Source organism: Enhydra lutris, unplaced genomic scaffold, assembly GCF_002288905.1.
Source record: "Enhydra lutris kenyoni isolate GAN:26980312 unplaced genomic scaffold, ASM228890v2 scaffoldscaffold32, whole genome shotgun sequence".
NCBI lineage: Eukaryota > Metazoa > Chordata > Mammalia > Carnivora > Mustelidae > Enhydra > Enhydra lutris.
In genome coordinates, this window is record NW_019154116.1 from 11,286,790 (window position 1) to 11,308,974 (window position 22,185).

General features: G+C 40.3%; 1 protein-coding gene across 1 annotated transcript in view; it reads right to left on the minus strand.

Annotated features, from left to right (window-relative positions):
* The window catches only part of LOC111153413 (dynein heavy chain 5, axonemal), a 238,313-nt gene that overhangs the window by 135,431 nt on the left and 80,697 nt on the right, over positions 1–22,185 (minus strand). The window contains exons 36-43 of the mRNA XM_022512429.1: positions 19,505–19,683; positions 18,942–19,129; positions 18,422–18,616; positions 14,118–14,252; positions 13,181–13,288; positions 10,711–10,864; positions 4,946–5,092; positions 2,321–2,562 (exon numbers count right to left, since the gene is read on the minus strand). Coding sequence (XP_022368137.1) covers positions 2,321–2,562; positions 4,946–5,092; positions 10,711–10,864; positions 13,181–13,288; positions 14,118–14,252; positions 18,422–18,616; positions 18,942–19,129; positions 19,505–19,683 — 1,348 coding nt within the window. The remainder of the gene's footprint in view (positions 1–2,320; positions 2,563–4,945; positions 5,093–10,710; positions 10,865–13,180; positions 13,289–14,117; positions 14,253–18,421; positions 18,617–18,941; positions 19,130–19,504; positions 19,684–22,185) is intronic.

Below are 22,185 nucleotides of genomic sequence, written 5' to 3' on the forward strand. Positions count from 1 at the left end.
GAAATGAGTCATTTAGTGAACCCACTATTAGAAAGGTGTGTGTGAGTTCTAACAAAATACCACTGACACAAAATATTCTCTGAAGCTGAAGCAAGTTCCTTCAGCCTCAAGAGCTTGGCTCATTCTTAGACACAGAAGCAATAAAATGTTGATTCCAAATTATTCATCAGTTCATGAATTTACCAAGGTGCCACAGCCACAAAAACAGAAAGTAGTACTTTCAAGTTGATGGAACCAAAAACAATGTCATAACACAGGGTCAAGTTACCAGCTTAGCTCCCAGGAGCAGACAGATTCCCACCCGTCTGCCTCTAATAACTTCCTCGGAGCTGCCCTGGACTGCTCTCAACACTTCCAGTCTGATTCTTTGTCAGTCTTGCTTTTTGCTAAGCATTCGTGAAAAGAAACTGCGTTATTTAAGGTGAGCACTGGGTGTTATAAGCAAATAATGAATCATTGAACACGTCATCAAAAAAAAAAAAAGCAAAATAAACTTTCAAAATTGGAGCCACAAAAAAATAAATAAGTACATATAAAAAACTAGGTAAGGGGCACGTGGGTGGCTCAGTCATTTGAGTGTCCGACTGTTGATCTCAGCTCAGGTTTTGATCTCAGGGATGTGAGTTCAAGCCCCATGTTGGGCTCCATGCTGAGTATGGAGCCTACTTTAAAAAAAAAAAAAAAAACACCACTTCAGTAAGTGTAGTTTTTTTTTTTTTTAAGATTTATTTGACAGACAGAGATCACAAGTAGGCAGAGAAGCAGGCAGAGAGGGGGAAGCAGACTCCCCGCTGAGCTGAGAGCCCTGAGATCATGACCTGAGCCGAAAGCAGAGGCCCAACCCACTGAGCCACCCAGGTGACCCCAATAAGTGTAGCTTTAATGTAGGAACCTTATTCAGCCTCAACATAGAACATAATAGGAACTTATTGCATAAATAGCAAAGTCTAAATATTCATAGCTACTCATATAAAAGTATTCTTTAAAAGCCTTTGTGAATGTGAATATTTGGGGAAAGTCACAGAAATACTTTTCTACTTGGAGATTGCTGCTGTAGCTGTAGTTTCCAAATCTGGACCTATTAAGGTGCTTTTAAAAACAAAAGCAAAAGCAAACCAATTCCTGAACCTCCCCCCACCACATTCCCCCACCCTGAGATTCTAATTTGGTAGAACTGGGTTATGACCCCTTCAGCTGTATTTTAAAGAACTGTCAATGATGATTATTCTTTCAAAGCCAGGGTTCAGAACCCTTGCCCTGTATTCTCCTTAATGGGCAGATTATTTGATTGTGAAATATGAAATCTTTAGAAGCATGTTTAGTGACATATCCAATTATATATAAGTATCATTTTTCTCTATAATCCCCTCTTTTCTCATATCTTCACATTTTACCAAACCTAAACCGTTTTGCAACCCAGGTTTCTGTAAATTCTGAGACGATATTATTAAAAGCTAGTATATATTCATAGAGAAAGAGAAGCACAAAACAATGACAATATAAAGCAAACATCTACTTAATTAAATTATGATTTTGTAAGTTTTCAATCAAAATCTTCTCCAAAAAAGTTGTGTAAATAAAATAATAAATTTCACCAACAATGTCAAAAAAGATTTCACATCTGTCTTATCTAATAAGCATTTTGCCTTACAACATTTAAAATACCTAAGTGTGCAAGGCATTTAACTATAATCTGATTATAATCAATAGACTCTAGAATGTATTGGTGATAAGAAAATAATATACCTTTTCATGAACTGGAGATATTATCCAAAATATTATTTCCAAGAACAAACCTAAAACCAATGACTACTAGATCTCAAAGAAGTTGCTTGTATGTAATTTTTCCCTTAGATGGAATTTTAATAAATTGTTTTCTTCAAGCTGATATTCTAAGATGATCGCTCCCAAACTTTGTATGACTTGAGTATTTTTTAAAATGTCATGAAGTCCCAAAGTGATCAAATTAAATTTTACTTATTCACAGTTTGGCGGGATTATTGATTCAGCAATGGCTGGCAATTACTCCACAACCCACAGTGGAAATCATAGGTCTACAGAGATGAGAAGATCCCTGCAGACACCAGAATGCTAAAGGAAGCTGTAAGGGACAGTCAGGGTTCCAACGTCCTGGAGCAGACAAGGAGCTGCCACAAACAACAGTGATGAGATGCGACAACACCACAGGTCTGCAGAAAAATTAGCACGTGCTCTACAGGAACGCGCTCTACAGGAATGCACTCTACAGAAACGCGCTCTACACAAATGCTAAAGTTCCGTTTTCCTCTCTCAGTGCACAAAAGACAGGCTCCACTCATACCTCAAGAATAGGACTCCAATCGAGGATAGACGAACTCATGAAAACCATTCCATTTCTTGAGACAGTAGCAGGTGAAGCATTGTCAATGTTATGGGGCTCAAAAATGATCTTGCAGTTGGGAGCCATGGGAATCCGATCACCATTCGCAAGGGTTAGAGTTTTGTTATCATCCAAAACAGAATTCAGATTTTCAATCCAAATGGCGTCAACTGGACCATCAAGAACTATCCAGATATGCTCGCCTAGAATATGCCACCAAAGGTGGGGGAAAAGCATACATACACAGATATACGTAGACCCATAACTATTATACTTGAAGAAGTACTATAACTTGATGTAATTATCATTAACTTTGATAGACATGATTATCTTATTTTATCCCATAGGACTTTTCCAGTTCTTTATATACCAATTGTTAAAGCACGTAATCAAAGCAAACAGTCATTTGTTCATTGAACAAATATTCATTGAGCACTTCCTATATATCAGCACTGTTCTAGAGTCTGGGGATATCGTGGTAAATAAGACAATGTCTTGCTTTCACAAAGCTTACATTCTAAGGGATAGAGATGATAATCAAACCAATAAGCAAAGACATATGCAAGATAAGAAAAATTAAGAAGGATAAGAGGATGGGGCATTGCTTTAGATAAGGTAGTCAATAAAATATTTCAGGAGAATGAATTGATGGAAAGATCTAGAGGTAGAATCTTCCAGGTAGTAGGAATAGCAAGCGCAAAGGTCTCAAAGTGAGTGCAAGCATAGGGTGTCCCAGGAAGAGCAAGAAGTTGAACCTAGTAAGCAAGAAGAGATGAAGGAGTAGAATGTGAGTACAGTCAGAAGGACTGGCAGAACCACAGAATCAACTCTTGCTTGCATGTCTTACATTGGAGATGTCCCACAGACATCCCATAGTGTCATTGAGCTAGAGGTCCAAGGGAGAGGTCAGGGTTGAAGATGAACATGTAGAAGCCACCAGCTTAGAGACAACATTTAAAACCATAGACTGGGTATGGTTTTTTCTAGACAGTAAAAGTAGACTGAAACAGGAGGTCTGAGGACAGAGCCACTTCGATGTTCAGACTTATGGTAGTGTCTCCTTTGCTGGCTTCTCTCCCTGTCAGACCCCTCATGAGGCAGAAGTAGAAGGAGAGCCAACAGGTAAAGTTTCCCTGAAGCCAAGCAAAGGAAGAGTTTCAAGAAGGGGAGTAATCAACAGTGCCAGGTACTATGAGAGCCAGACTAGCCTGAGAACTGACCATTTATATCTGAGTGGCCTTGAAAGAGTCGTTTTGGAGGACCACCGGGGACAAAACCTAATGGGAGTCATGTATGGAGATATTTGGAAATAAAGAGAGTGACAAGCATCAGCAGAATGGTCAATGACAAGGCCATGATAAATTGAGGTATTTGGTTTAATAGTTCCTCTTACTCACCTAGTCTCTAGTTTCTCTTTATTGACACCATGATCAAGTTTGCAACTCTAGTTTTTATTTACTGTGTAAGACCTATAATATATTCAATGCCAAATCAACTGCTCTGAAAATCTTCATTATGCTCATATGACTTGAATTTAAGTAAAATGATGACCTAAACACCGAGGTCACTTAGAAAAAGCATGTTGCCCTCTTTAAGGAGGGAAAAAACCACCTCTCTGAGCTCCCATTCTTGGGAGCACTGTGCACTGGATCTGTGTTTACACGGGACTATTGAAACAAGGTCAGAAACAAAATTTGATTTCCAGTAAAGCAGTAATTCCAAATATGAGCACACTTTTGAAATCCCAAGTTTTCATGTCTCTTCTACAACAGATTTTAGGTGGATGAGCTCCATTCCCTGAGAACTTGGATGTCATCACATTAAACATTTATCAGTAGAAAGTTTTCCAAAGCAGACTCCTGAAGAAATAGCTCCAGTATCTTGTCCTTCTCCTGGATCCTTCTTTCTCTCTTCAAGTGCATTCACTATGCCTTTCTCCTCCTTATTCGGGAGTGAGAAAGCATGATGAGAGCAGAGTTAATATCACCTCTTCCATCTGAGCTTATATTCTAGGAAAAATGGGCTCAATTTCCAGACTCCACAAGTAAGCAAAAATTCAGAGTGAACCAAAAGCCCTTAACAAGTTGGTTCACAAGACAACCAAACACCAGGGTATACCTAAACAGAATAATTTCTTAGTTCAATATAAATTTCATTTTTGGTATATTTAATCTTCTTCCCAAAGAAGACCATTTCCTCCTGTGATTTTACAGGAGAATCAGTCTTCTAAAAATAGCCTAGACTTAAATAAAAGTAACATTTTTAAAAGATTCAGTGAAATAGTTATAGTAAAATCACTTTATTCAACACCATCAATTTTCCTTAACAGCTTTTTCTTTCTCTTTTATTCTAAGATACCACAGGGAAACAGAAATATTTATTCAAAAGGAAAATAATTCCCCTTGTAACAACAACAAAGAAAAAGGTGAGAGAGGGGGATTTAAAATACCCTAATCAAATATACTGATTTAGGACTTCTTAGTCTTGGCTCAGATATTATATGGAGAACATGTTCTACTAATTCTAAATAGGGACCAAGGATTTTTATTTAGAAGGACATGTCAAAAATAATACTTCATCTTCTACCTTTCTTAGCCCTCAGTGTTTTCCTCCAAAGGGTTGAAAATATCCCATCAGTCCAGTCGTTTGTGGCCACGTCAAGCCGACCAAACATCTGTGGGGCCGTAATCGCTTTGGGATTCATCCTCAGTTCCCGGTGTGGCTTTCCACAATCTGTACCAAGTAAATCCAGATTTTAAATGACTCACATGTAGAGTGAACACAGTAGAGTGATCCTTAGGTAACACTGAACTAATTTGCAATGTACCATCAGCAGGTGTTCAAAATACCAAAAGGCACAATTACACGGAGAATATATGTCTTACTGCATTCCAAGTTATCATAATTAACACTGTCATATTTTATGGACTAACATACTTTTGTTTTTATCCTTCTGTAGAAGACAATTACAGGAAACATAAGGGGGGGAAAGATACCACGTTGGTACTAATGAACAAATTAATATGACCTGGAAATCTTTCAAATTTCACAGCTCAGAAATCTTCTGATTTATGGTATACCAGATTAAGTCTGGTCCCAGAAATGTCACCCAGAAGATGCCTCATTCTCTCCATTACCAGCTTCAATTTGCTGAGATGTGTTCTTGTTCATTTGGAAAAAGTCCATGAAACTTTTTGCAAGAATCGAGGACTTCTCCTTTGTGGCTGACCTCTGAAAAGTGTCTTTGATCCTTCAAACCCTAAAACTACTCTGAATGCACCTGCTGTACATAAGGGACTGTGGTTAATAAGCAGAAAGGTGAAGAATAAGGTTTAAAGTACAAAATCATAAAAATGGATGCTAAAATATTACATATTGTGTGAAAGATTGATGAACACAGGCAAGCATACATACCCATGCACTCTGAAAAAGGTGTTAAAAACCCTTTAAAACTGGGGCACCTGGGTGGCTCAGCCAGTTAAGCGTTCAGCTCTTGATTTCAGCTCAGATGATGATGTCAGGGTCAGGAGATCAAGTCCCACATGAGCTCTGTGGGGTTACCCACCCAGCAGGGAGTCTGCTTCTCTCCCTCTGTTCCATCCCCACCTCCTGCCCCCCTACCCTGCTCTCTCACTCTCTCATCCTCACTCTCCCTCTCTTAAATAAACAAATAAATCTTTAAAAATTTTTAAAACCAGGGCGCCTGGGTGTCTCAGTGGGTTAAGCTTCTGCTTTCGGCTCAGGTCATGGTCTCAGGGTCCTGGGATCAAGCCCCACATCAGGCTCTCTGCTCAGTGGGGAGCCTGCTTCCCTCTCTCTCTGCCTGCCTCTCTGCCTGCTTATGATCTCTCTCTCTCTGTGTCAAATAAATAAGTAAAATCTTTAAAAAAATAAAAACTTAAAAAATAAAAAATATTTAAACCTATTTAGAAAATTAAACCATAGTTCTCCTTTTTTTTTAAGATTTCTATTTATTTATTTGACAGAGAGGGAGAGAAAGTACACAAGCAGGGGAAAGGCAGAGGGAGAGAGAGAAGCAGGCTCCCTGATGAGCAAGGAGCTGAGTTGGATGTGGGACTTGATCCCAGTACCCTGGGATCATAACCTTCACTGATGGCAGATGCTAAACCAACTGAGCCACCCAGGTACCACTTTAATGCTAAACCAACTGAGCCACCCAGGTACCACTTTAGTTCTCCTTTTTTTTTTTTTTTAAGATTTTATTTATTTTTTTGACAGAGATCACAAGTATATAGAGAGGCAGGCAGAGAGAAAGGAGGAAGCAGGTTCCCTGCTTAGCAGAGAACTCAATGCAGGGCTGGATCCCACGACTCTGAGACCAAGACCTGAGCCGAAGACTGAGGCTTTAACCCACTGAGCCACCCAGGCACCCCTAGTTCTCCTTTTTGAAATCACAAAAAGACTCAGAGTAATTATCTGCAATACTTTATGATGTTGAAGTTAAACTGAGTCACAATTCAGCTTTTTCAATAAATGATATCCATAAGACAGGCAAAACTGTTTTTTAAGCTAATCACACTTTATAAAAGGCCAGCAAACTCTCAAACAGTATGACAGTGTCATAGGTAAAAACTGGATTTGGTCTGTTGCCCACATAAGAAAAACTGTCAATAATTATTTCATTATGGTAGTAGGTAGAATTGTATCATTTTAATTTAAAATATCCAATGGCAATAAGACAGTCTGTTCCATAAATGGTCCTGAGAAAACTAGTCAGCTATATACAGAAGAATGAAACTCAACCATTCTCTTACACCATACACAAAGATAAACTCAAAACGGATGAAAGACCTCAATGTGAACAGGAATCCATCAAAATCCTAAAGGAGGGGCGCCTGGGTGGCTCAGTGGGTTAAGCCGCTGCCTTCGGCTCAGGTCATGATCTCAGGGTCCTGGGATCGAGTCCCGCATCGGGCTCTCTGCTCAGCAGGGAGCCTGCTTCCCTCTCTCTCTCTCTCTCTGCCTGCCTCTCCGTCTACTTGTGATCTCTCTCTGTCAAATAAATAAATAAAATCTTTAAAAAAAAAAAAAAATCCTAAAGGAGAACATAGACAATAACCTATTCGACATCGGCCACAGCAACTTCTTTCAAGTCACGTCTCCAAAGGCAAGGGAAACAAAAACGAAAATGAACTTTTGGGACTTCATCAAGAAAAAAAGCTTCTGTACAGCAAAGCAAATAGTCAACAAAACAAAGAAGCAACCTAAGGAACAGGAGAAGATATTTGCAAATGACATTACAGACAAAGGGCTGATATCCAAGATCTATAAAGAACTTCTCAAACTCAACACACACAAAACAGATACTCACATCAAAAATGGGTGGAAGACATGAACAGACACTTCTCCAAAGAAGACATACAAATGGCTGATAGACACATGAAAAAATGTTCATCATCATTAGCCATCAGGGAGATTCAAATCAAAACCACATTGAGATACTACCTTACACCAGTTAGAATGGCAAAAAGTTGACAAAGCAAGAAACAACAAATGCTGGAGAGGCTGTGGAGAAAGGGGAACCCTCTTACACTGTTGGTGGGAATGCAAACTGGGGCAGTCACTCTGGAAAACAATGTGGAGGTTCCTCAAAAAATTAAAAATAGAGCTACCCTATGACCCAGCAATTGCACTACTGGGGCATTTATCCCACAGATAGAGATGTAGTGAAAAGAGGGGCCATATGTACCCCAATGTTCATAGCACAATGTCCACTGTTACCAAACTGTGGGAAGAGGGGCACCACTGGCATTTGTGGGAGAAGCTGTCCAACAGCCGCACCTGTACCAGGGGAGGGCCAAAGGGATGAGGCGCTGGGTTCCAGTAGCTTCTGTTACACCTCCCCTACTCCCACCCACACACAAATTACATTTATCCATATCAAAGCAATTTCTGGGTATGCCATGCTCTCTCCAGTTCCCCCTACATGCATGGGCTCTTCATTCTGCTAAGAAGGCCTTTTATCCAAATGCTACTCAACCTAGCACATGTTCTGTAAGCCTTCCTATAATTCCTTAGAAAAGCTTCTGATCTCCTTTGCCTCTGCTCACAATGTAATTGTCCAAACCTCCTCATAGAAATTCCGTGTTGACTAATAACTATCTGTGTTACTCCACTAAACTGTAAGTTCCTTGAAGACACAGCCTTTTGTTTTCATGCCTGCCTTTCCATTTCTGCTACCAAAACTAGCAGGACCTCAAACATTAGAGAAATTTGATGAATCAGGAAACAAATATATGTGGGTCTAGTATAAGTTCAACCCAATTACCTTCTTGATCTTTGGGATAATGAATGGTTTCAGCAAGAAAAAATGCATTGCTTAAAATAATGACTATTTCCCCTATATATTAAAACCAAGAATAAGTTAATCAACAGCTAATGATTAATTCATCTTTGCAAAGGACTTCTCCAAAACCAGTGATACCATATGGGTTACATAATTTAGACATATTATATATAATGTATCACTATTGTTTAATATTTAGTACTCCTTTGTTCAAGCCATTTTACCAGGTGCATTTGTACTTTACTGTAAACAGAAGGCAGCTACATACCAACAAGAAAGTATTAGGCATAATTTGAGAGAACACATCATTTCAAAGCACTATAAAAATCCCCAGACACAATCTTAATAGCACGTGAAAAGCACATGGTAAGTCTTGCAGGTGTGAGTTCTCAGTTTTGGCAAGGTGAGTGATAGCTGGAAGCGCAGTTCTTTCTCAGTGTAGAGACTCCCTGGTGGAGTATTGATGTACAGAATTCACTGGGACCCATCGCTGAGAATACCTAGACTAAGTCCAACGTGTGCAGGAACCTAGATCAATACAGAATAGTCTCCACAACCACCAACTCAAGATCGGTGCACTGGGGCTGCATGGGCTGCCTGGAAACCCAGCCAGGCACCTTTTCCCTGTGGGACCATGTCTGCGCATTCCAACGGCCAGAGTTCTGTGCAATTTTGGAACCCAAATCTGCCATGGCCAACACGGTACTTTCAGTATGAGAGACATCGATGTCCAATCAGGAAAGAGAAGAATAATCACAAATGTGGCAATGCCTGTTATCTTTAGATGACCTAGAGCTAGGTAGGAACTTAGCTATCTAAGGCTTAGGGAGATCTGGAAATTAAATGCCTTCATTTAACTTCACCAGAAAAACATCTGATTCTAGGTAGAAAATTAGTTTGTGATTAGGATGATTTTAGGAATTGAAATTGCAATGATTTTTTGTGTACTGGGAGGTTGTATTAAGTCATACTGGAAAGTGTGGCAAATTATAATGGAAAAAGTCTAGGCTTTTCATTAGTGGACCCTGACATTAATTCCAAATCCTACCACTTACCATCTTTGCAACACGGAGCATTTCTGAATTTGAGCCTTGAATTTTTGTACAAAATGGGATGGTAATAGCCACATCTTAAGATCATTGTGAAAATTAAATGACATGAGTAAAACATACAACACAATACATAAAGTCACTGTTCAGGAATTTTTTCACACATTATTGCCAGAAGCCAAGATATGAAAACAATTTAAATGTCCATTAATAGACGAATGAACTAAGAAAATGTGGTGTGTGTGTGTGTGTACGTATACATACGTATATTTATTTTTATATATGTATATTTAATTACTTATTACTCAATCATGAGCAAGAAGGACATCCTGCCACTTGCCATGACATGGATGGACCTTGAGAACACCATGCTTAATGAATTAAGTCAGACAGGGAAAGACAAATACTTTGTGGTATCACTTATATATGGAATCTAAAAAAATCAAACTCTGAGAAACAGATTGTAGAATGGTGGTTACCACTATTTGAGGTATAGGGAAATGGGGAGATATTGGGCAATGGGTACAAACTTCCAGCTAAAGGATCAATAGGTATGCGGGTCTAATGTACATTATAGCCTACTGTAGTAGAGTGATTGTAGCTAATTATACTGTATCATATACTTGAATGTTGCTAGAAGAGTAGATCTTAAGTGTTCTCACCACAAAAAAGAAATGGTCCTATGTGATAAGATGGGGGTCAAATCTCATGGTGGTAATCATTTGCAACATACAAATGTTCCAAGTCAAAACACTGTACACACTAAACATGATGTTATATGTCAACTATATCTCAATAAAGCTGAAAAAGCTTTTTCCCCTTCTAGTTCATTATTATGTTATCTCTAAAATGTACCCAATAATCAGTAAAGCAGCATTCTCTCCTATACAAATATATTAATGTGTCTGACTTTTGTGTCCCTCTTGGAATATTCAAATGGGTCACAACTATTTAAATGTGTCGCCCAGAGCAATGGGGCGTGGCCACCCCCTTACCGGCCATGGCTTTCATCAAGGTGTGGATGCAGGTGGTCTTTCCTGCTCCACTGGGCCCCAGGGCCATCATCCCATGCCGCACTCTCTGTGTCTCAAACAGCTGGATGACTTTGAGTTTCCAAGGAGGATGGTTGATTAAACCAGCTTCTTCAACCTGAAAACATGAAAGCCCCACATTGGGCCACATCAACAGCAACTGGGACTTACCATTGTGCTCAAAATAAGCACAGACACTGAGTGGGGGTGGGGAGAGGAGTGAGGGGTATTGTTTAATGAGCATGGAGTTTCAGTTTGGGAAGGTGGGAAAAGTTCTGAAGATGGATGGTGATGATGTTTTGCACAATAATGTGAATGTACTTAATGCCACTGAAAAATACATTTAAAAAGGGTTAAATGGTAAATTTTGTGTTATGGATTTTACCACAAAAAAAGATATATTGCTGGGGTCCCCGGAAGGCTCAGTCAGTGTAATGCCTGATCTCAGGCTTGACAGTTTAACCCCCAAGTGTGGCATAGAGTTTATTTAAAATAGAAAATTTCATATATATTGCATAAAAATATATACATACAAAGACAAAGAGCAAATTGAACACTCAAAATGTTATCCCAAGCTAATAAGAAACATCTGCATTTGCCTTCGACAATTGAATACACTTATATTAATATATCCTTGAATATATGCCTAGGAACAACTTAAGAATAAAGACTCAAATGTCAATATGTATTTTGAATCTTTAATTTAAAATGTGATAGTTAGTAACTGAAAAACTTTGCAGCATACCAAGTTGACTGATATTCCATAGAAAATTCCAACTGTCTATAAATCTGGGTAGTTTTAATCTGTACAACACATGCGTGAAAGTTAACATGCCAAACACTATTCTAAGTCCTATATTCATAACAACACTATAAGATTAGTCCTATCGATATCTTTCTTTTACAGAGAAGGAAACTGAGGCACAGAGGGACCTAGCAATTTCCCCAAGATTATTACTTATAAAGTTAGAGTGGGGATGTAAGCCCAGGAAACTCAGCTCTATGGTCTGTACTATCGTGCTATGCTTAAACACACTATAAACGATGCTTTTATTTTTACTTAAGCAATTGTTGGATAATAATCATGTATCATTTTATGCTATATATCTATGCTTTTCAAATTGTTCATATGCTACAAATTATGCTGTTAGTCACCCTATAAGTTACTTATACTAAGTTTTTTAAGACAATGCTACAATTAATTCAGCCATATGATGAAGAAATCATTTGCAAAATGAATTATCACTCTTACCTGATCAGGAGATTAAGATTTTTTTTTAAGATTTTATTTCTTTATTTTAGGGGGTAGGCAGAGGGTAAAGGAAAGACAGAATCTCAAGCAGACTCCTCCTGAACACAGACCCATGCAGGGCTCTATTTCAGGACCCTGAGATCACAACCTGAGCCAAAATCAAGAGTCAGATGCTTAACTGAGCCACCCTCGGGCTCTGGAGATAAAGATTTTTATATACTTATTTTAAAAGGAAAATATCCATTAAATTCTACCATATTTGGGGCGCCTGGGTGGCTCAGTGGGTTAAGCCGCTGCCTTCGGCTCAGGTCATGATCTCAGGGTCCTGGGATCGAGTCCCACATCGGGCTCTCTGCTCAGCAGGGAGCCTGCTTCCCTCTCTCTCTCTCTGCCTGCCTCTCTGTCTACTTGTGATCTCTCTCTGTCAAATAAATAAATAAAAATCTTTAAAAAAAAAATTCTACCATATTTGATTTTTGTTAACAAATATCTTCAAAGAATTCAAATGTATTTTATAAATATGAGCTAATCGCCACTTCTATAAAACCTTTTTTTTCCCCCCAAACTCTTCCTTGTAGGAAAAGATACAGAAGCATAAGGCCTACATGGTTCATTTTCACCTCTAGGAAAACTATAAGAAAGCAAAGCTCTATCAAGTGTCATGGGAAATCCAGACCCGTAAGGATACGTATAACGTGGTAGATCCCCCAGGGCCCCAGGAAGAAATTGCAAGTGATCCTGGGCCTGGGAGAAAAGAATGACAGGTGAGGAGCCTCATGAGATCATTATGTATGACACTCAGGGGCAGGAGTCAGAGATCAAGGCCATGTGGAAACACCAGGGCCACAGAAAAAGCCAAGCTGGGCCAGGCAAGGCAGCCAGCTGAGCCCCCCTCCTCCTGCTCCCTCGTCATATTTCTTTCGGAATCTGGTGTGGAACAGTTTCCATCAATAATGGGACCCTGGGCACATGGCCAACTAAACACGTGGCTGTGGGATGGTGGGGGACTCCCTGGCTGGAGGAGCTCTGTCAGTGGTGAGTAAAAGCCTGTCCTGAAACACTGGCCACAGCCCTGGGGGCTGTTCTTGGAACCCACAGAGCTGGAATATATCAGTGCCACCTGATGCCCATGAAATTCCAACAGGAGGGACGTAGGCCTGGATGCCCTGAGAAATGTATTACCTGTCTACTAATCGCCATTTCCAGTTCAGGGTAACCTGCTTTGTCCAGAAGAATATTTGGGAAGAGATCTTCAATCAAACTCAAAAATAAGGGTTCATCTTCATCAATCTAAAAGAGGAAAGAAACGGAAACCAGACCAACTGTTTTTGCACGATGTACAGATAAACTGAAAATGCTGAACTTACCAAATTATTTTATCATAACTGTTAATAAATAAAATACCATCTTCGCTGAAGTTGAGGAATATTTTCTCATGTTACCCGTAAGTTAGTTATTTATAGAAAGGGGGGAGAGAAAAGGGAGGAAGAAGAGGAAAATGGAAGGAAGTAGATAAAGGAAAAATTTGCCTACAGAACAACCTCCCCATAAAATAACCAGTTTGGAGAGTTACTATATAACCTACAAGTTTCTAATTTGAATTTAAAAAAGTAATTTAAATAAGAGATAGTAACAGATTCATGAATTGGAATTTGCCTCACACTTTTATTTTGAAATAAAAATATATCATTCTGTCACCTGCTCATAGATTTGCTGATATTGAACAAAGGATTCTCAGTCTCTACTGTGAAATGAAAGAGTGTGAAATTATTACACACTTGTTAAATTTATATATAATTTCCTGCTGGGCTTTACAGACTTTAAAGAAGGTGAGATTTTAGCTCTAAAATCCAAAAGTATTTCAAGGTATTTGGAAACTTAACATGTGGATTTTTAAAAATCCATTTCAATTCTATGGAAATAGGCATATGATATACTAGATACGAGTTACTGCAAAAATAACTTCCGAAAAAGTCTAATTTAAAGTTCTGCTCTCCAGTGCTTTTAGCTGATAATTAAGCATTTTAAATGAGTATTTTAAATAAATATTTCTAAATCTCATTTGTGCTTAGTTAGCTGATATTTAAGTGGGTGGAACATTTCCATCTGTGAATCTTACCAGTTTGGAAAGATTCATGTCTCGTAGAACGCGCATGACGATCGTTGATTCCGTATCTGTGGGGTTGGCTCTTTTGGCTGCTCCCAGTGTTCGCAGAACTGACAGAATGTTCCGCAGACCAAAATCATAATGTACCTGAAGCACATGAGGTACACAGGGCTTATTTTCAACATTAACTTATGCATGAAAACTATACATTTGACAAAAGACCTATTCACAATAATGAATAAACTGTAATTTTCCTTTAGAAAAAAATTGTACAGCTAGTGGAGCAATAAATTTTTATCAATATATTTTTGGAGCAAATAGAGAATATCCAAAAGAGTCCTCTCATATATGACCATTAATTTAAGCTCTTAGGTCAGAACTAATAAATATATCTTGACAGGGAGAAAGGAACAAATTTCCTCTTGGAGTATATGCGTCCCCCTGAGCCTCTTCTTAATCAGTCATCCACAGAAAAATTTCCTCATATATCTAAAGCTAAAATGCTGAACCAGGAGTATATATATTTATATATGATAGGAAAAAGACAAAGGTATTAAGGAAGAAGAAAAGTAGCTACATTCTAGGATTACATACAACTGGGAAATAAGGACAAATCAGAAAGCCAAGCCCCCAGCTTTGTTATTTCCTTAATATATATTTATAAAAGCTCAATAACACCAAATTTCATCACATGTAAAGTGAATAATTAAAACCCAATTATCCAACCACTATAAATTTTTTTAAATATTTTATTTATTTAGAGAGCTTATATGAGCGGGGAGAGGGCCAAAGGGAGAGGAAGAGAGAGAATCTCCAGCTGATTCCAAGCTGAGCACAAAGCCTGATGCAGGGCTTGATCCCATGACCCTGAGATCATGACCTGAGCTGAAATCAAGAGTCAGACCCTCAATCAACTGGGTCACTCTGGTGTCCCATATTACTAACCACTATAGAAAACAGTATGGCAGTTGCTCAAAAAATTGAAAATAGAACTACCATATGATCCAGAAATCCTACTTCTTAGGTATATATCCAAGTAATTGAAAGCAGGAGCTCAAAGAGATATTTGTACACCCATGTTCATAGCAGTAGCAGTCACAGTAGCCAAACAGTGGAAGCAACTCGAATGCCCATGGATGGATGAAAGGAAGAAAAAATGTGGCCTATCCATACAGTGGAATGTTATTCAGTCATAAAAAGGAACCCAACCCGTCACCCCCAATACCACAAATGAACCTTGAGGCTCATGCTAAGCAAATAAGCCAGTCAAAAAAAGACAAATGCTGTATGATCCCCCTTACGTGAGGTATCTCATGTAAAATACAAAGCAGCAAAATACATAAAAACAAGAAGTGAAGGGGGGTTATCTGGGGCTGAGGGTAAGAATAAGAGAGGAATCGCTGTTTAATGGGTTTAGAGTTTCAGTTTTGCAAGAGGAAAAATTTATGGAGATCAGTTTCATAGCATCGTGAATATACCTTTTTTTAAAGATTTTATTTATTTGTCAGAGAGCGAGAGAGAGAGAATCCACAAGTAGGGCGAGTGGCAGGGAGAGGGAAGAAGGCTCTGCACCGAGTAAGGAGCCTGATGCTGGGCTCCATCCCAGGACCCTGGGATCATGACCTGAGCCAAAGGCAGAGGCTTAACCGACTGAGCCACTCAGGTGTCCCACATTGTAAATACACTTAACACTACTGAATTGTACTCTTAAAGATGGTTAAGGTGGTAAAGTTAATGTCATATATGTTTTATCATGTGAAAAAAAACAACAATTATTTGCTAAGGTGACTGGAGTTGTATGTGTCACTGCACACTCACCAAAGGGGGGATGGAGCCCAGAAAAATATTCAGATGGAGTTCCTACTTTCAAGGAATTTAAATTCTAATAGAGGTAACATGATAAAAAGTAAGCAAATTCACCAAAAAGTAACAATGACTTGAAAGTGCTGGTGTGTGGAATTAATTAAGGAAAACTTCTCAGAACTGGACTCATTTAATTTGTGGGCATGAGGAGAGATTCACAGAATGTTCACCCAGAGATCAGCACGGGGCCAACTGTTTTGGGTGCGTTGACTCATGTTGTTGGACAATGACCCCCTGGGCAGGGCTGTGGGCATGAAGGAAAGAGAAAGGAGATAGTAGAAAAGAAGACCGGAGTCGGTGATGTGGGAGTTTTCTACAGGCAAGAAACAGTGTGGAGGGGCGCCTGGGTGGCTCAGTGGGTTAGGCCTCTGCCTTCAGCTCAGGTCATGGTCCCAGGGTCCTGGGATCGAGTCCCACATCGGGCTCTCTGCTCAGCGGGGAGCCTGCTTCCTCCTCTCTCTCTCTTTCTCTGCCTGCCTCTCTGCCTGCTTGTGATCTCTGTCTGTCAAATAAATAAATAAAATCTTTAAAAAAAAAAAAAAGAAAGAGCATGGAAAAATACTTGACAGAGGAAGAAGAATGGGTGAGTAAAGGCTGCAATAAGCAGAAGAAACCAAGAATATTTTTAGAGAAAATGTAATTTAATGGAGGCTGGGGGTATAAAAAAATAGAGTCAAAGAAGTTGGGAAGGGAGGCGAGAGTGAAGAGAAGGATCGAAGTTATGCAGTTCAGAAGTTTTATTCGTGTTATTGTTTTACGCTTATTTTAGTGTTTTATTATTTAGCGTGTGCTTTTGGCAATTTTTATTTATATGTCCTAACAATCTGTGCCATGATCCCCGCTTCCTGGGGTGATCTTTTCCCCTTGAGTGTGGTAGGACCTGTGACTTGCTTTAACCAATACAAGACAGCAAAGGTGACAGGTCCTAGGTGATTGTGTATATGTGATTCTGTGGTCACATTACTTAAGATTTGTGATGGCTGATTTTATGTGTCAATTTGAGTGAGCCGCAGGAGGTCCAGGTAGCTGATCAAACATTATCCGTGAATGTGTCTCTAAGTAAGTGAGTTTCTGGAAGAGATAAGCATTGAACTGGTGGGTTGAGTAAAGAAGATGGCCCTCCCCAGTGTGGGTGCGCACCACCCCATCGATGGAGACCTGAATAGAGAACAAAAGGGCAGAGGAGGTTGGATTCACTCTCTCCGCCCTACTGCTGGGCTGGGATATCAACCTTCTCCTGTCCTCAGTTCTCCCAGTTGTCTGGCCTTCAGACTTGGACTAGAATCTACACCATCATCCCTTCAAACCATACCCCCATCTTTCCTGGTTTCCAGCTTACAGACAATAGATCATGGGACCTCTCTACCTACATACGTGTGTGACCCAATACCTTATAATGAATTTCTTTGTAGGTATAAATGAATGTATCATATTGGTTCTGTTTCTCCAGAGAATCCCAATACAAGACTATTGCAGCCATCTTGCTGGAACCTCTTTCCTTCGCGGACGTTGAGAAGGCAAGCAGCCATGTGGCAGACAACAGCATGCAGCCTGTGGGAACTGGTGGTGTGGCCTTGTCCAGCTGACAGCCGGCAAGAAACTGAATCCCCCAGTCTTCCAAGCTCAAGAACACAATTCTGCCAACAACTGGAGTGAGTGTAAAAGTAAATCCCCCCCCCAGTCAAGAACAGGGCCAAGTCTTGATTACAGCCTTGTTACACTCTAAGCAGAGGACCCAGCCAAGATGGACCAGGACTTCTGATCCACAGAGAATATGAAATAATAAATTATATATTGTTTTAAGCTGGTAAAATTTATGGGACTATTGTCAAACAGCAACAGGTAACTCCTACAAAAGTAATGTAAGATTAATTTCATGCCTCTTAATTGAAAAACTGCATGATGTCAGAAACTGCTACTCTAAACAGTGCAGGAGGGCACCTGGGTGGCTCGGTCAGTTAAGCGTCTGCCTCCGGCCCAGGTCATGATCCCAGGGTCCTAGGATGGAGCCCCCTGTCGGGGTCCCTACTCAACCAGGAGCCTGCTTCTCCTGCTTCTCTTATTAGCAAGGTGTGGCCACTACATGAGGGGACTTGGAAGTGAGCAGAGCAATGACTGAGAGGTTCCTAAAAACCGTGAGGATATACGGCACATATTATGATTAAGGTACAGGTGGGATAAAGAGCAAATATTCATATTTATAATTCTTTGGCTCTTCAATCAGTTCCAAAAGTACTTACTTCATTTCTTACGCCGCAAGTATTAATTTATTTAAAAGCACTTTAAAAAAACTATGCACATAAAATTAATTTTGTAATGATATGACTTTCAACTTCATATCACTAACGTAATCTCCTGACAGCCCCCGTCTACAATTTTTCAAAATGAGCAAATTTCACAGAAGAGAAGAACTAAGCGGGCCTAAGTTCGGAGAGCCTCCCAGCACCTCACACCTGCTTCGAAAGCTGCTCCTCGCACAGCTTGTAGAGTGTGAAAAACTTCCGGGCCAGAACAACGTTGTCGATGAAGCCACAACTAGCCAGCTTCACCCTTATGATAATCTGCCGGTCGGGCACCATCATGGCCACAGAGCGGAAGTTAATCTTCAGGTTCTCAGGGAGCTCTTGCCGCCCAGCATAGCCAGGATTCTACATGGGAAATAAACACCACGGGTGAACGACACGGTCACGGGGCACCCACCAGCATGCCAGAAACAGATTCATCGAGCACATGCAACAAATCTGGGCTGATCACTGGAGAACGCATTTACATATCCTACTCCCCTTTTAACCGGAGAGACGACATCACAGGTTATTACGATGAGCTTTGTTTAACACCCAAGGCTTTCATACAGGAGTTAAAAATACTGTCCCAATTTCCATCCATGGAAACGAAGGGCCCTGAGACCCGGGCAAGGCATGAAAGCCGCGATAAGAAGATGGACATTCAGCAGCTCTCCCTGTGGTTCCTTACCATGGTCAGGAAAAGTCCAAATTCAGGGTTCATAGTCACATTATCTCCATCGGTAAAAATAAAAGACTTTTTCCGCTCCTTTTTACATGTCAGAATAATGGAAATTTGCTGGGCTGCCACTGACAGAACTGGTAAATCGATACGGTTAAATTCATCAAAACAACCCCAGGATCCAGACTGTGCCAGTCCTTCGAAGAGAAATTAAATAGAAAATCCAATTAGTATATAATTTCGAAAAGCCAGGGAAAAGGGCATTTTGCAGCTGCCAAGACAAGCCAGAGATAAGTCTGTTCAAAAATAAACTTGAACAAACAGACTATGCACAGGGTGCCCCCAAAATGATTCACCATGTGGTACTTTATCTGGAAACGGCCAACCTGCGGGGATGAAGGCGAGTGAGGAGGACATTTGATCCCCACAACACCACGAGGTTCAGTTTCCAAAAAGTTGCACAAAGTTGAAAAATGACACTACAATGTAGCCAATGGTTGAAGAAAAGAAATCTTAACAAGATATTCCACCTTAGCTTAAACTTTTCATCAAGTAAAAACTGTAACCATCACCTTTAAAAATCCGTCCAAGACCTCGGAAATCCATCTGGTCAGAACAATTGAAAACCACAACATATTTCCCAAGACATCGTCCCATATCTTTCGTTGTTTCTGTTTTCCCGGTTCCTGCAGGTCCGGCGGGAGCTCCTCCCATGCTCATTCCCAGAGCCTGAGCCAACGTGATGTAACACCTTGAGGAAAAGAGACATCACTAGAACCATTCCGCCAGCACCTGGAAGACACTTCCGAGACGTCACAGTAAAATGAAACCTGCACCAGATTTAAAAAGGGAAAACTCAAGCCACTGTCCCTACATAATATTTCCCAAACTGCATCTTAACATATGCGTTTCTTAAAGATATAAACGTGTGTAGAGGAAAAAGGAGGGGATGGCCTATGGCCAAGTAAGTTTGAACATTCTTAAAAAGGTCCAATGGGCTTTCTCAGGATAATGTATAGTGAGATTCTCCAAGCATGAAAAATAGTACATAGCATTTCCAAAACTTACTTGGCAAATTTTCACAAAAACCTACCAACCTTTAAAGAATAGTATTCTATAGAACAGACTGGACACCATTTGATTAATTGCCTTTTGGGTGGTACAGTCAGTTAAGCATTTGACTCTTGGTTTTGGCTCAGGTCATGATCTCAGGTTCATGAGATGGAGCCCTGCATGGGACTCTGTGTTCATCGTGGAGTCTGCTTGGGATTCTCTCTTGCCCTCTCCTGCTGTCCCTACCTGCTTCAAATAATCAAATAATCTTTAAAAAAAAAAAAAAGATTAATCCCCTTTTGAATCTAATGAATAATTTGAGGTATTGGGGGCATGATATTTGATATCTGAATCACACTTTGCTAAATAATCACATCTTTGATCTATATCTGGGAACAACTACTGTCCCTACACACACCTTCTACTGTCTCTTACTGCATGATATTAACAGAAGATTCTGGAAGAAAATACAAGAGTGCCTGGGAAGGAGAAAACTAACCTGATAATTCGCTAATGAATTACTCGATCCCCCAGCATCCCACTGTGTTGTCAAAGGAAGTCTATAAAGTGAGGCAGTTTAGGGCTTTCTTGTGGCTGAGCTCTGTAAAGAATTCATCCAGACTCGAAAAATATTTCAAAGGATATAAAGTGATTGTCCAGCATGAAGGGTGGAAATAAACAGTGAGCACACCAACTGGAGGTCCTCTAGAGTCTGTATTTTATCAGAAGTGGGCTCCTAAAATAGGCTAGTAAATGGCTGAGCCCTGAAAGTACACAGATCCCAGAGAGGGAGAAGACAAGGTAAACTCAGGTGGACTCCCAAGCTCACTTTGATTTTGCCTTTTAATTCAAGCTTTTCTTTCTCGTCTTGCCCTTCCGCTATCCCAGGCAGAGCCGTCTCTGTAATAATAGTTCACGTGATGGGCTCCACCTACAAGATCTCACGTAAGCCCGGAGCAGAGAACCCTGCAGGGAAGCTACTGTTGTTTTTCCCATTTTGCAGACGAAGGGAAAGGTTCCCAGAGATGGGATTCCTTTCTTCGGGATTGTGGCGGCAGAGCTGAGACTCGAGCTTACCTGTCTGGCGACAAGCCCTGACACCACCGAGTTCTAGAACATGTCCACCCGGCCAGGTAAGGAATAAATTTCCAGGAACTCTGGCCACCCACTACTCTGTCTTGCAAACCCTTCTTTACAACTGGGATCATTTGGGTCTATACTTGAACTGAAGTACCAGCAAGTTGTTAAGGTGCCTTAAAGGCATCCTACTTACGCGAAAAATAAGTGGGCAAGCCAGGTGCTTGATCCCTTCCTTCCTCCACTGGGTGAGGCTTCAGCCCAGCTGCTAGGCTGGCCCCCAGACTCCTCTAGGACTTGCCTTTCAGAGACAAGCATGGATCTTCATGTCCACATTCATGTGATGCTCCGGAGTATTCTAGATGTACGTGCACCTCTCCTCCTCTTTCCTACTTTCCTTTCCAGTCTCTTGGCCGATTTAAAAAATGTCATCTTTCAGGAATAGGATTTGGACTTTTATGTGCTTAGTGGTTTTCTGCAGCTTTCTATCTCCCCAGCAGACTGCCCTAAGCTCTCTGCTCTCAGGAACAGGGTCTAGTTCATACTTGTACCTTCAACTACTTCCCTAAACCTGGCACCTAGTACTCTATGAACTCTTATTAAATAAATGTCTTATGCCAGCCCAGCTGCACAGTCTTAATTGGTTCCTCCTCTCCCAACAGCTACTGGAATTAGAGATGCATAATGTGGGGGCACCCGGTTTACTCAGTTGATAGAGCATGTGCCTATTAATCTCAGGGTTGTGAGTTCACGCCCCAAATTAGGCATGCAGCCTACTTTTAAAAAATAAATAAAATAAAAAATAAATATTCTTTAATATTCTTTAATAATAAGTATCCTTTAATACCCCAAAGATACAGATGTAGTGAAAAGAAGGGCCATCTGTACCCCAATGTTCATAGCAGCAATGGCCACGGTCGCCAAACTGTGGAAAGAACCAAGATGCCCTTCAACGGACGAATGGATAAGGAAGATGTGGTCCATATACACTATGGAGTATGATGTCTCCATCAGAAAGGATGAATCCCCAACTTTTGTAGCAACATGGACGGGACTGGAAGAGATTATGCTGAGTGAAATAAGTGAAACCATACGATAATTGACTCTCTCTGCTTGACTTATT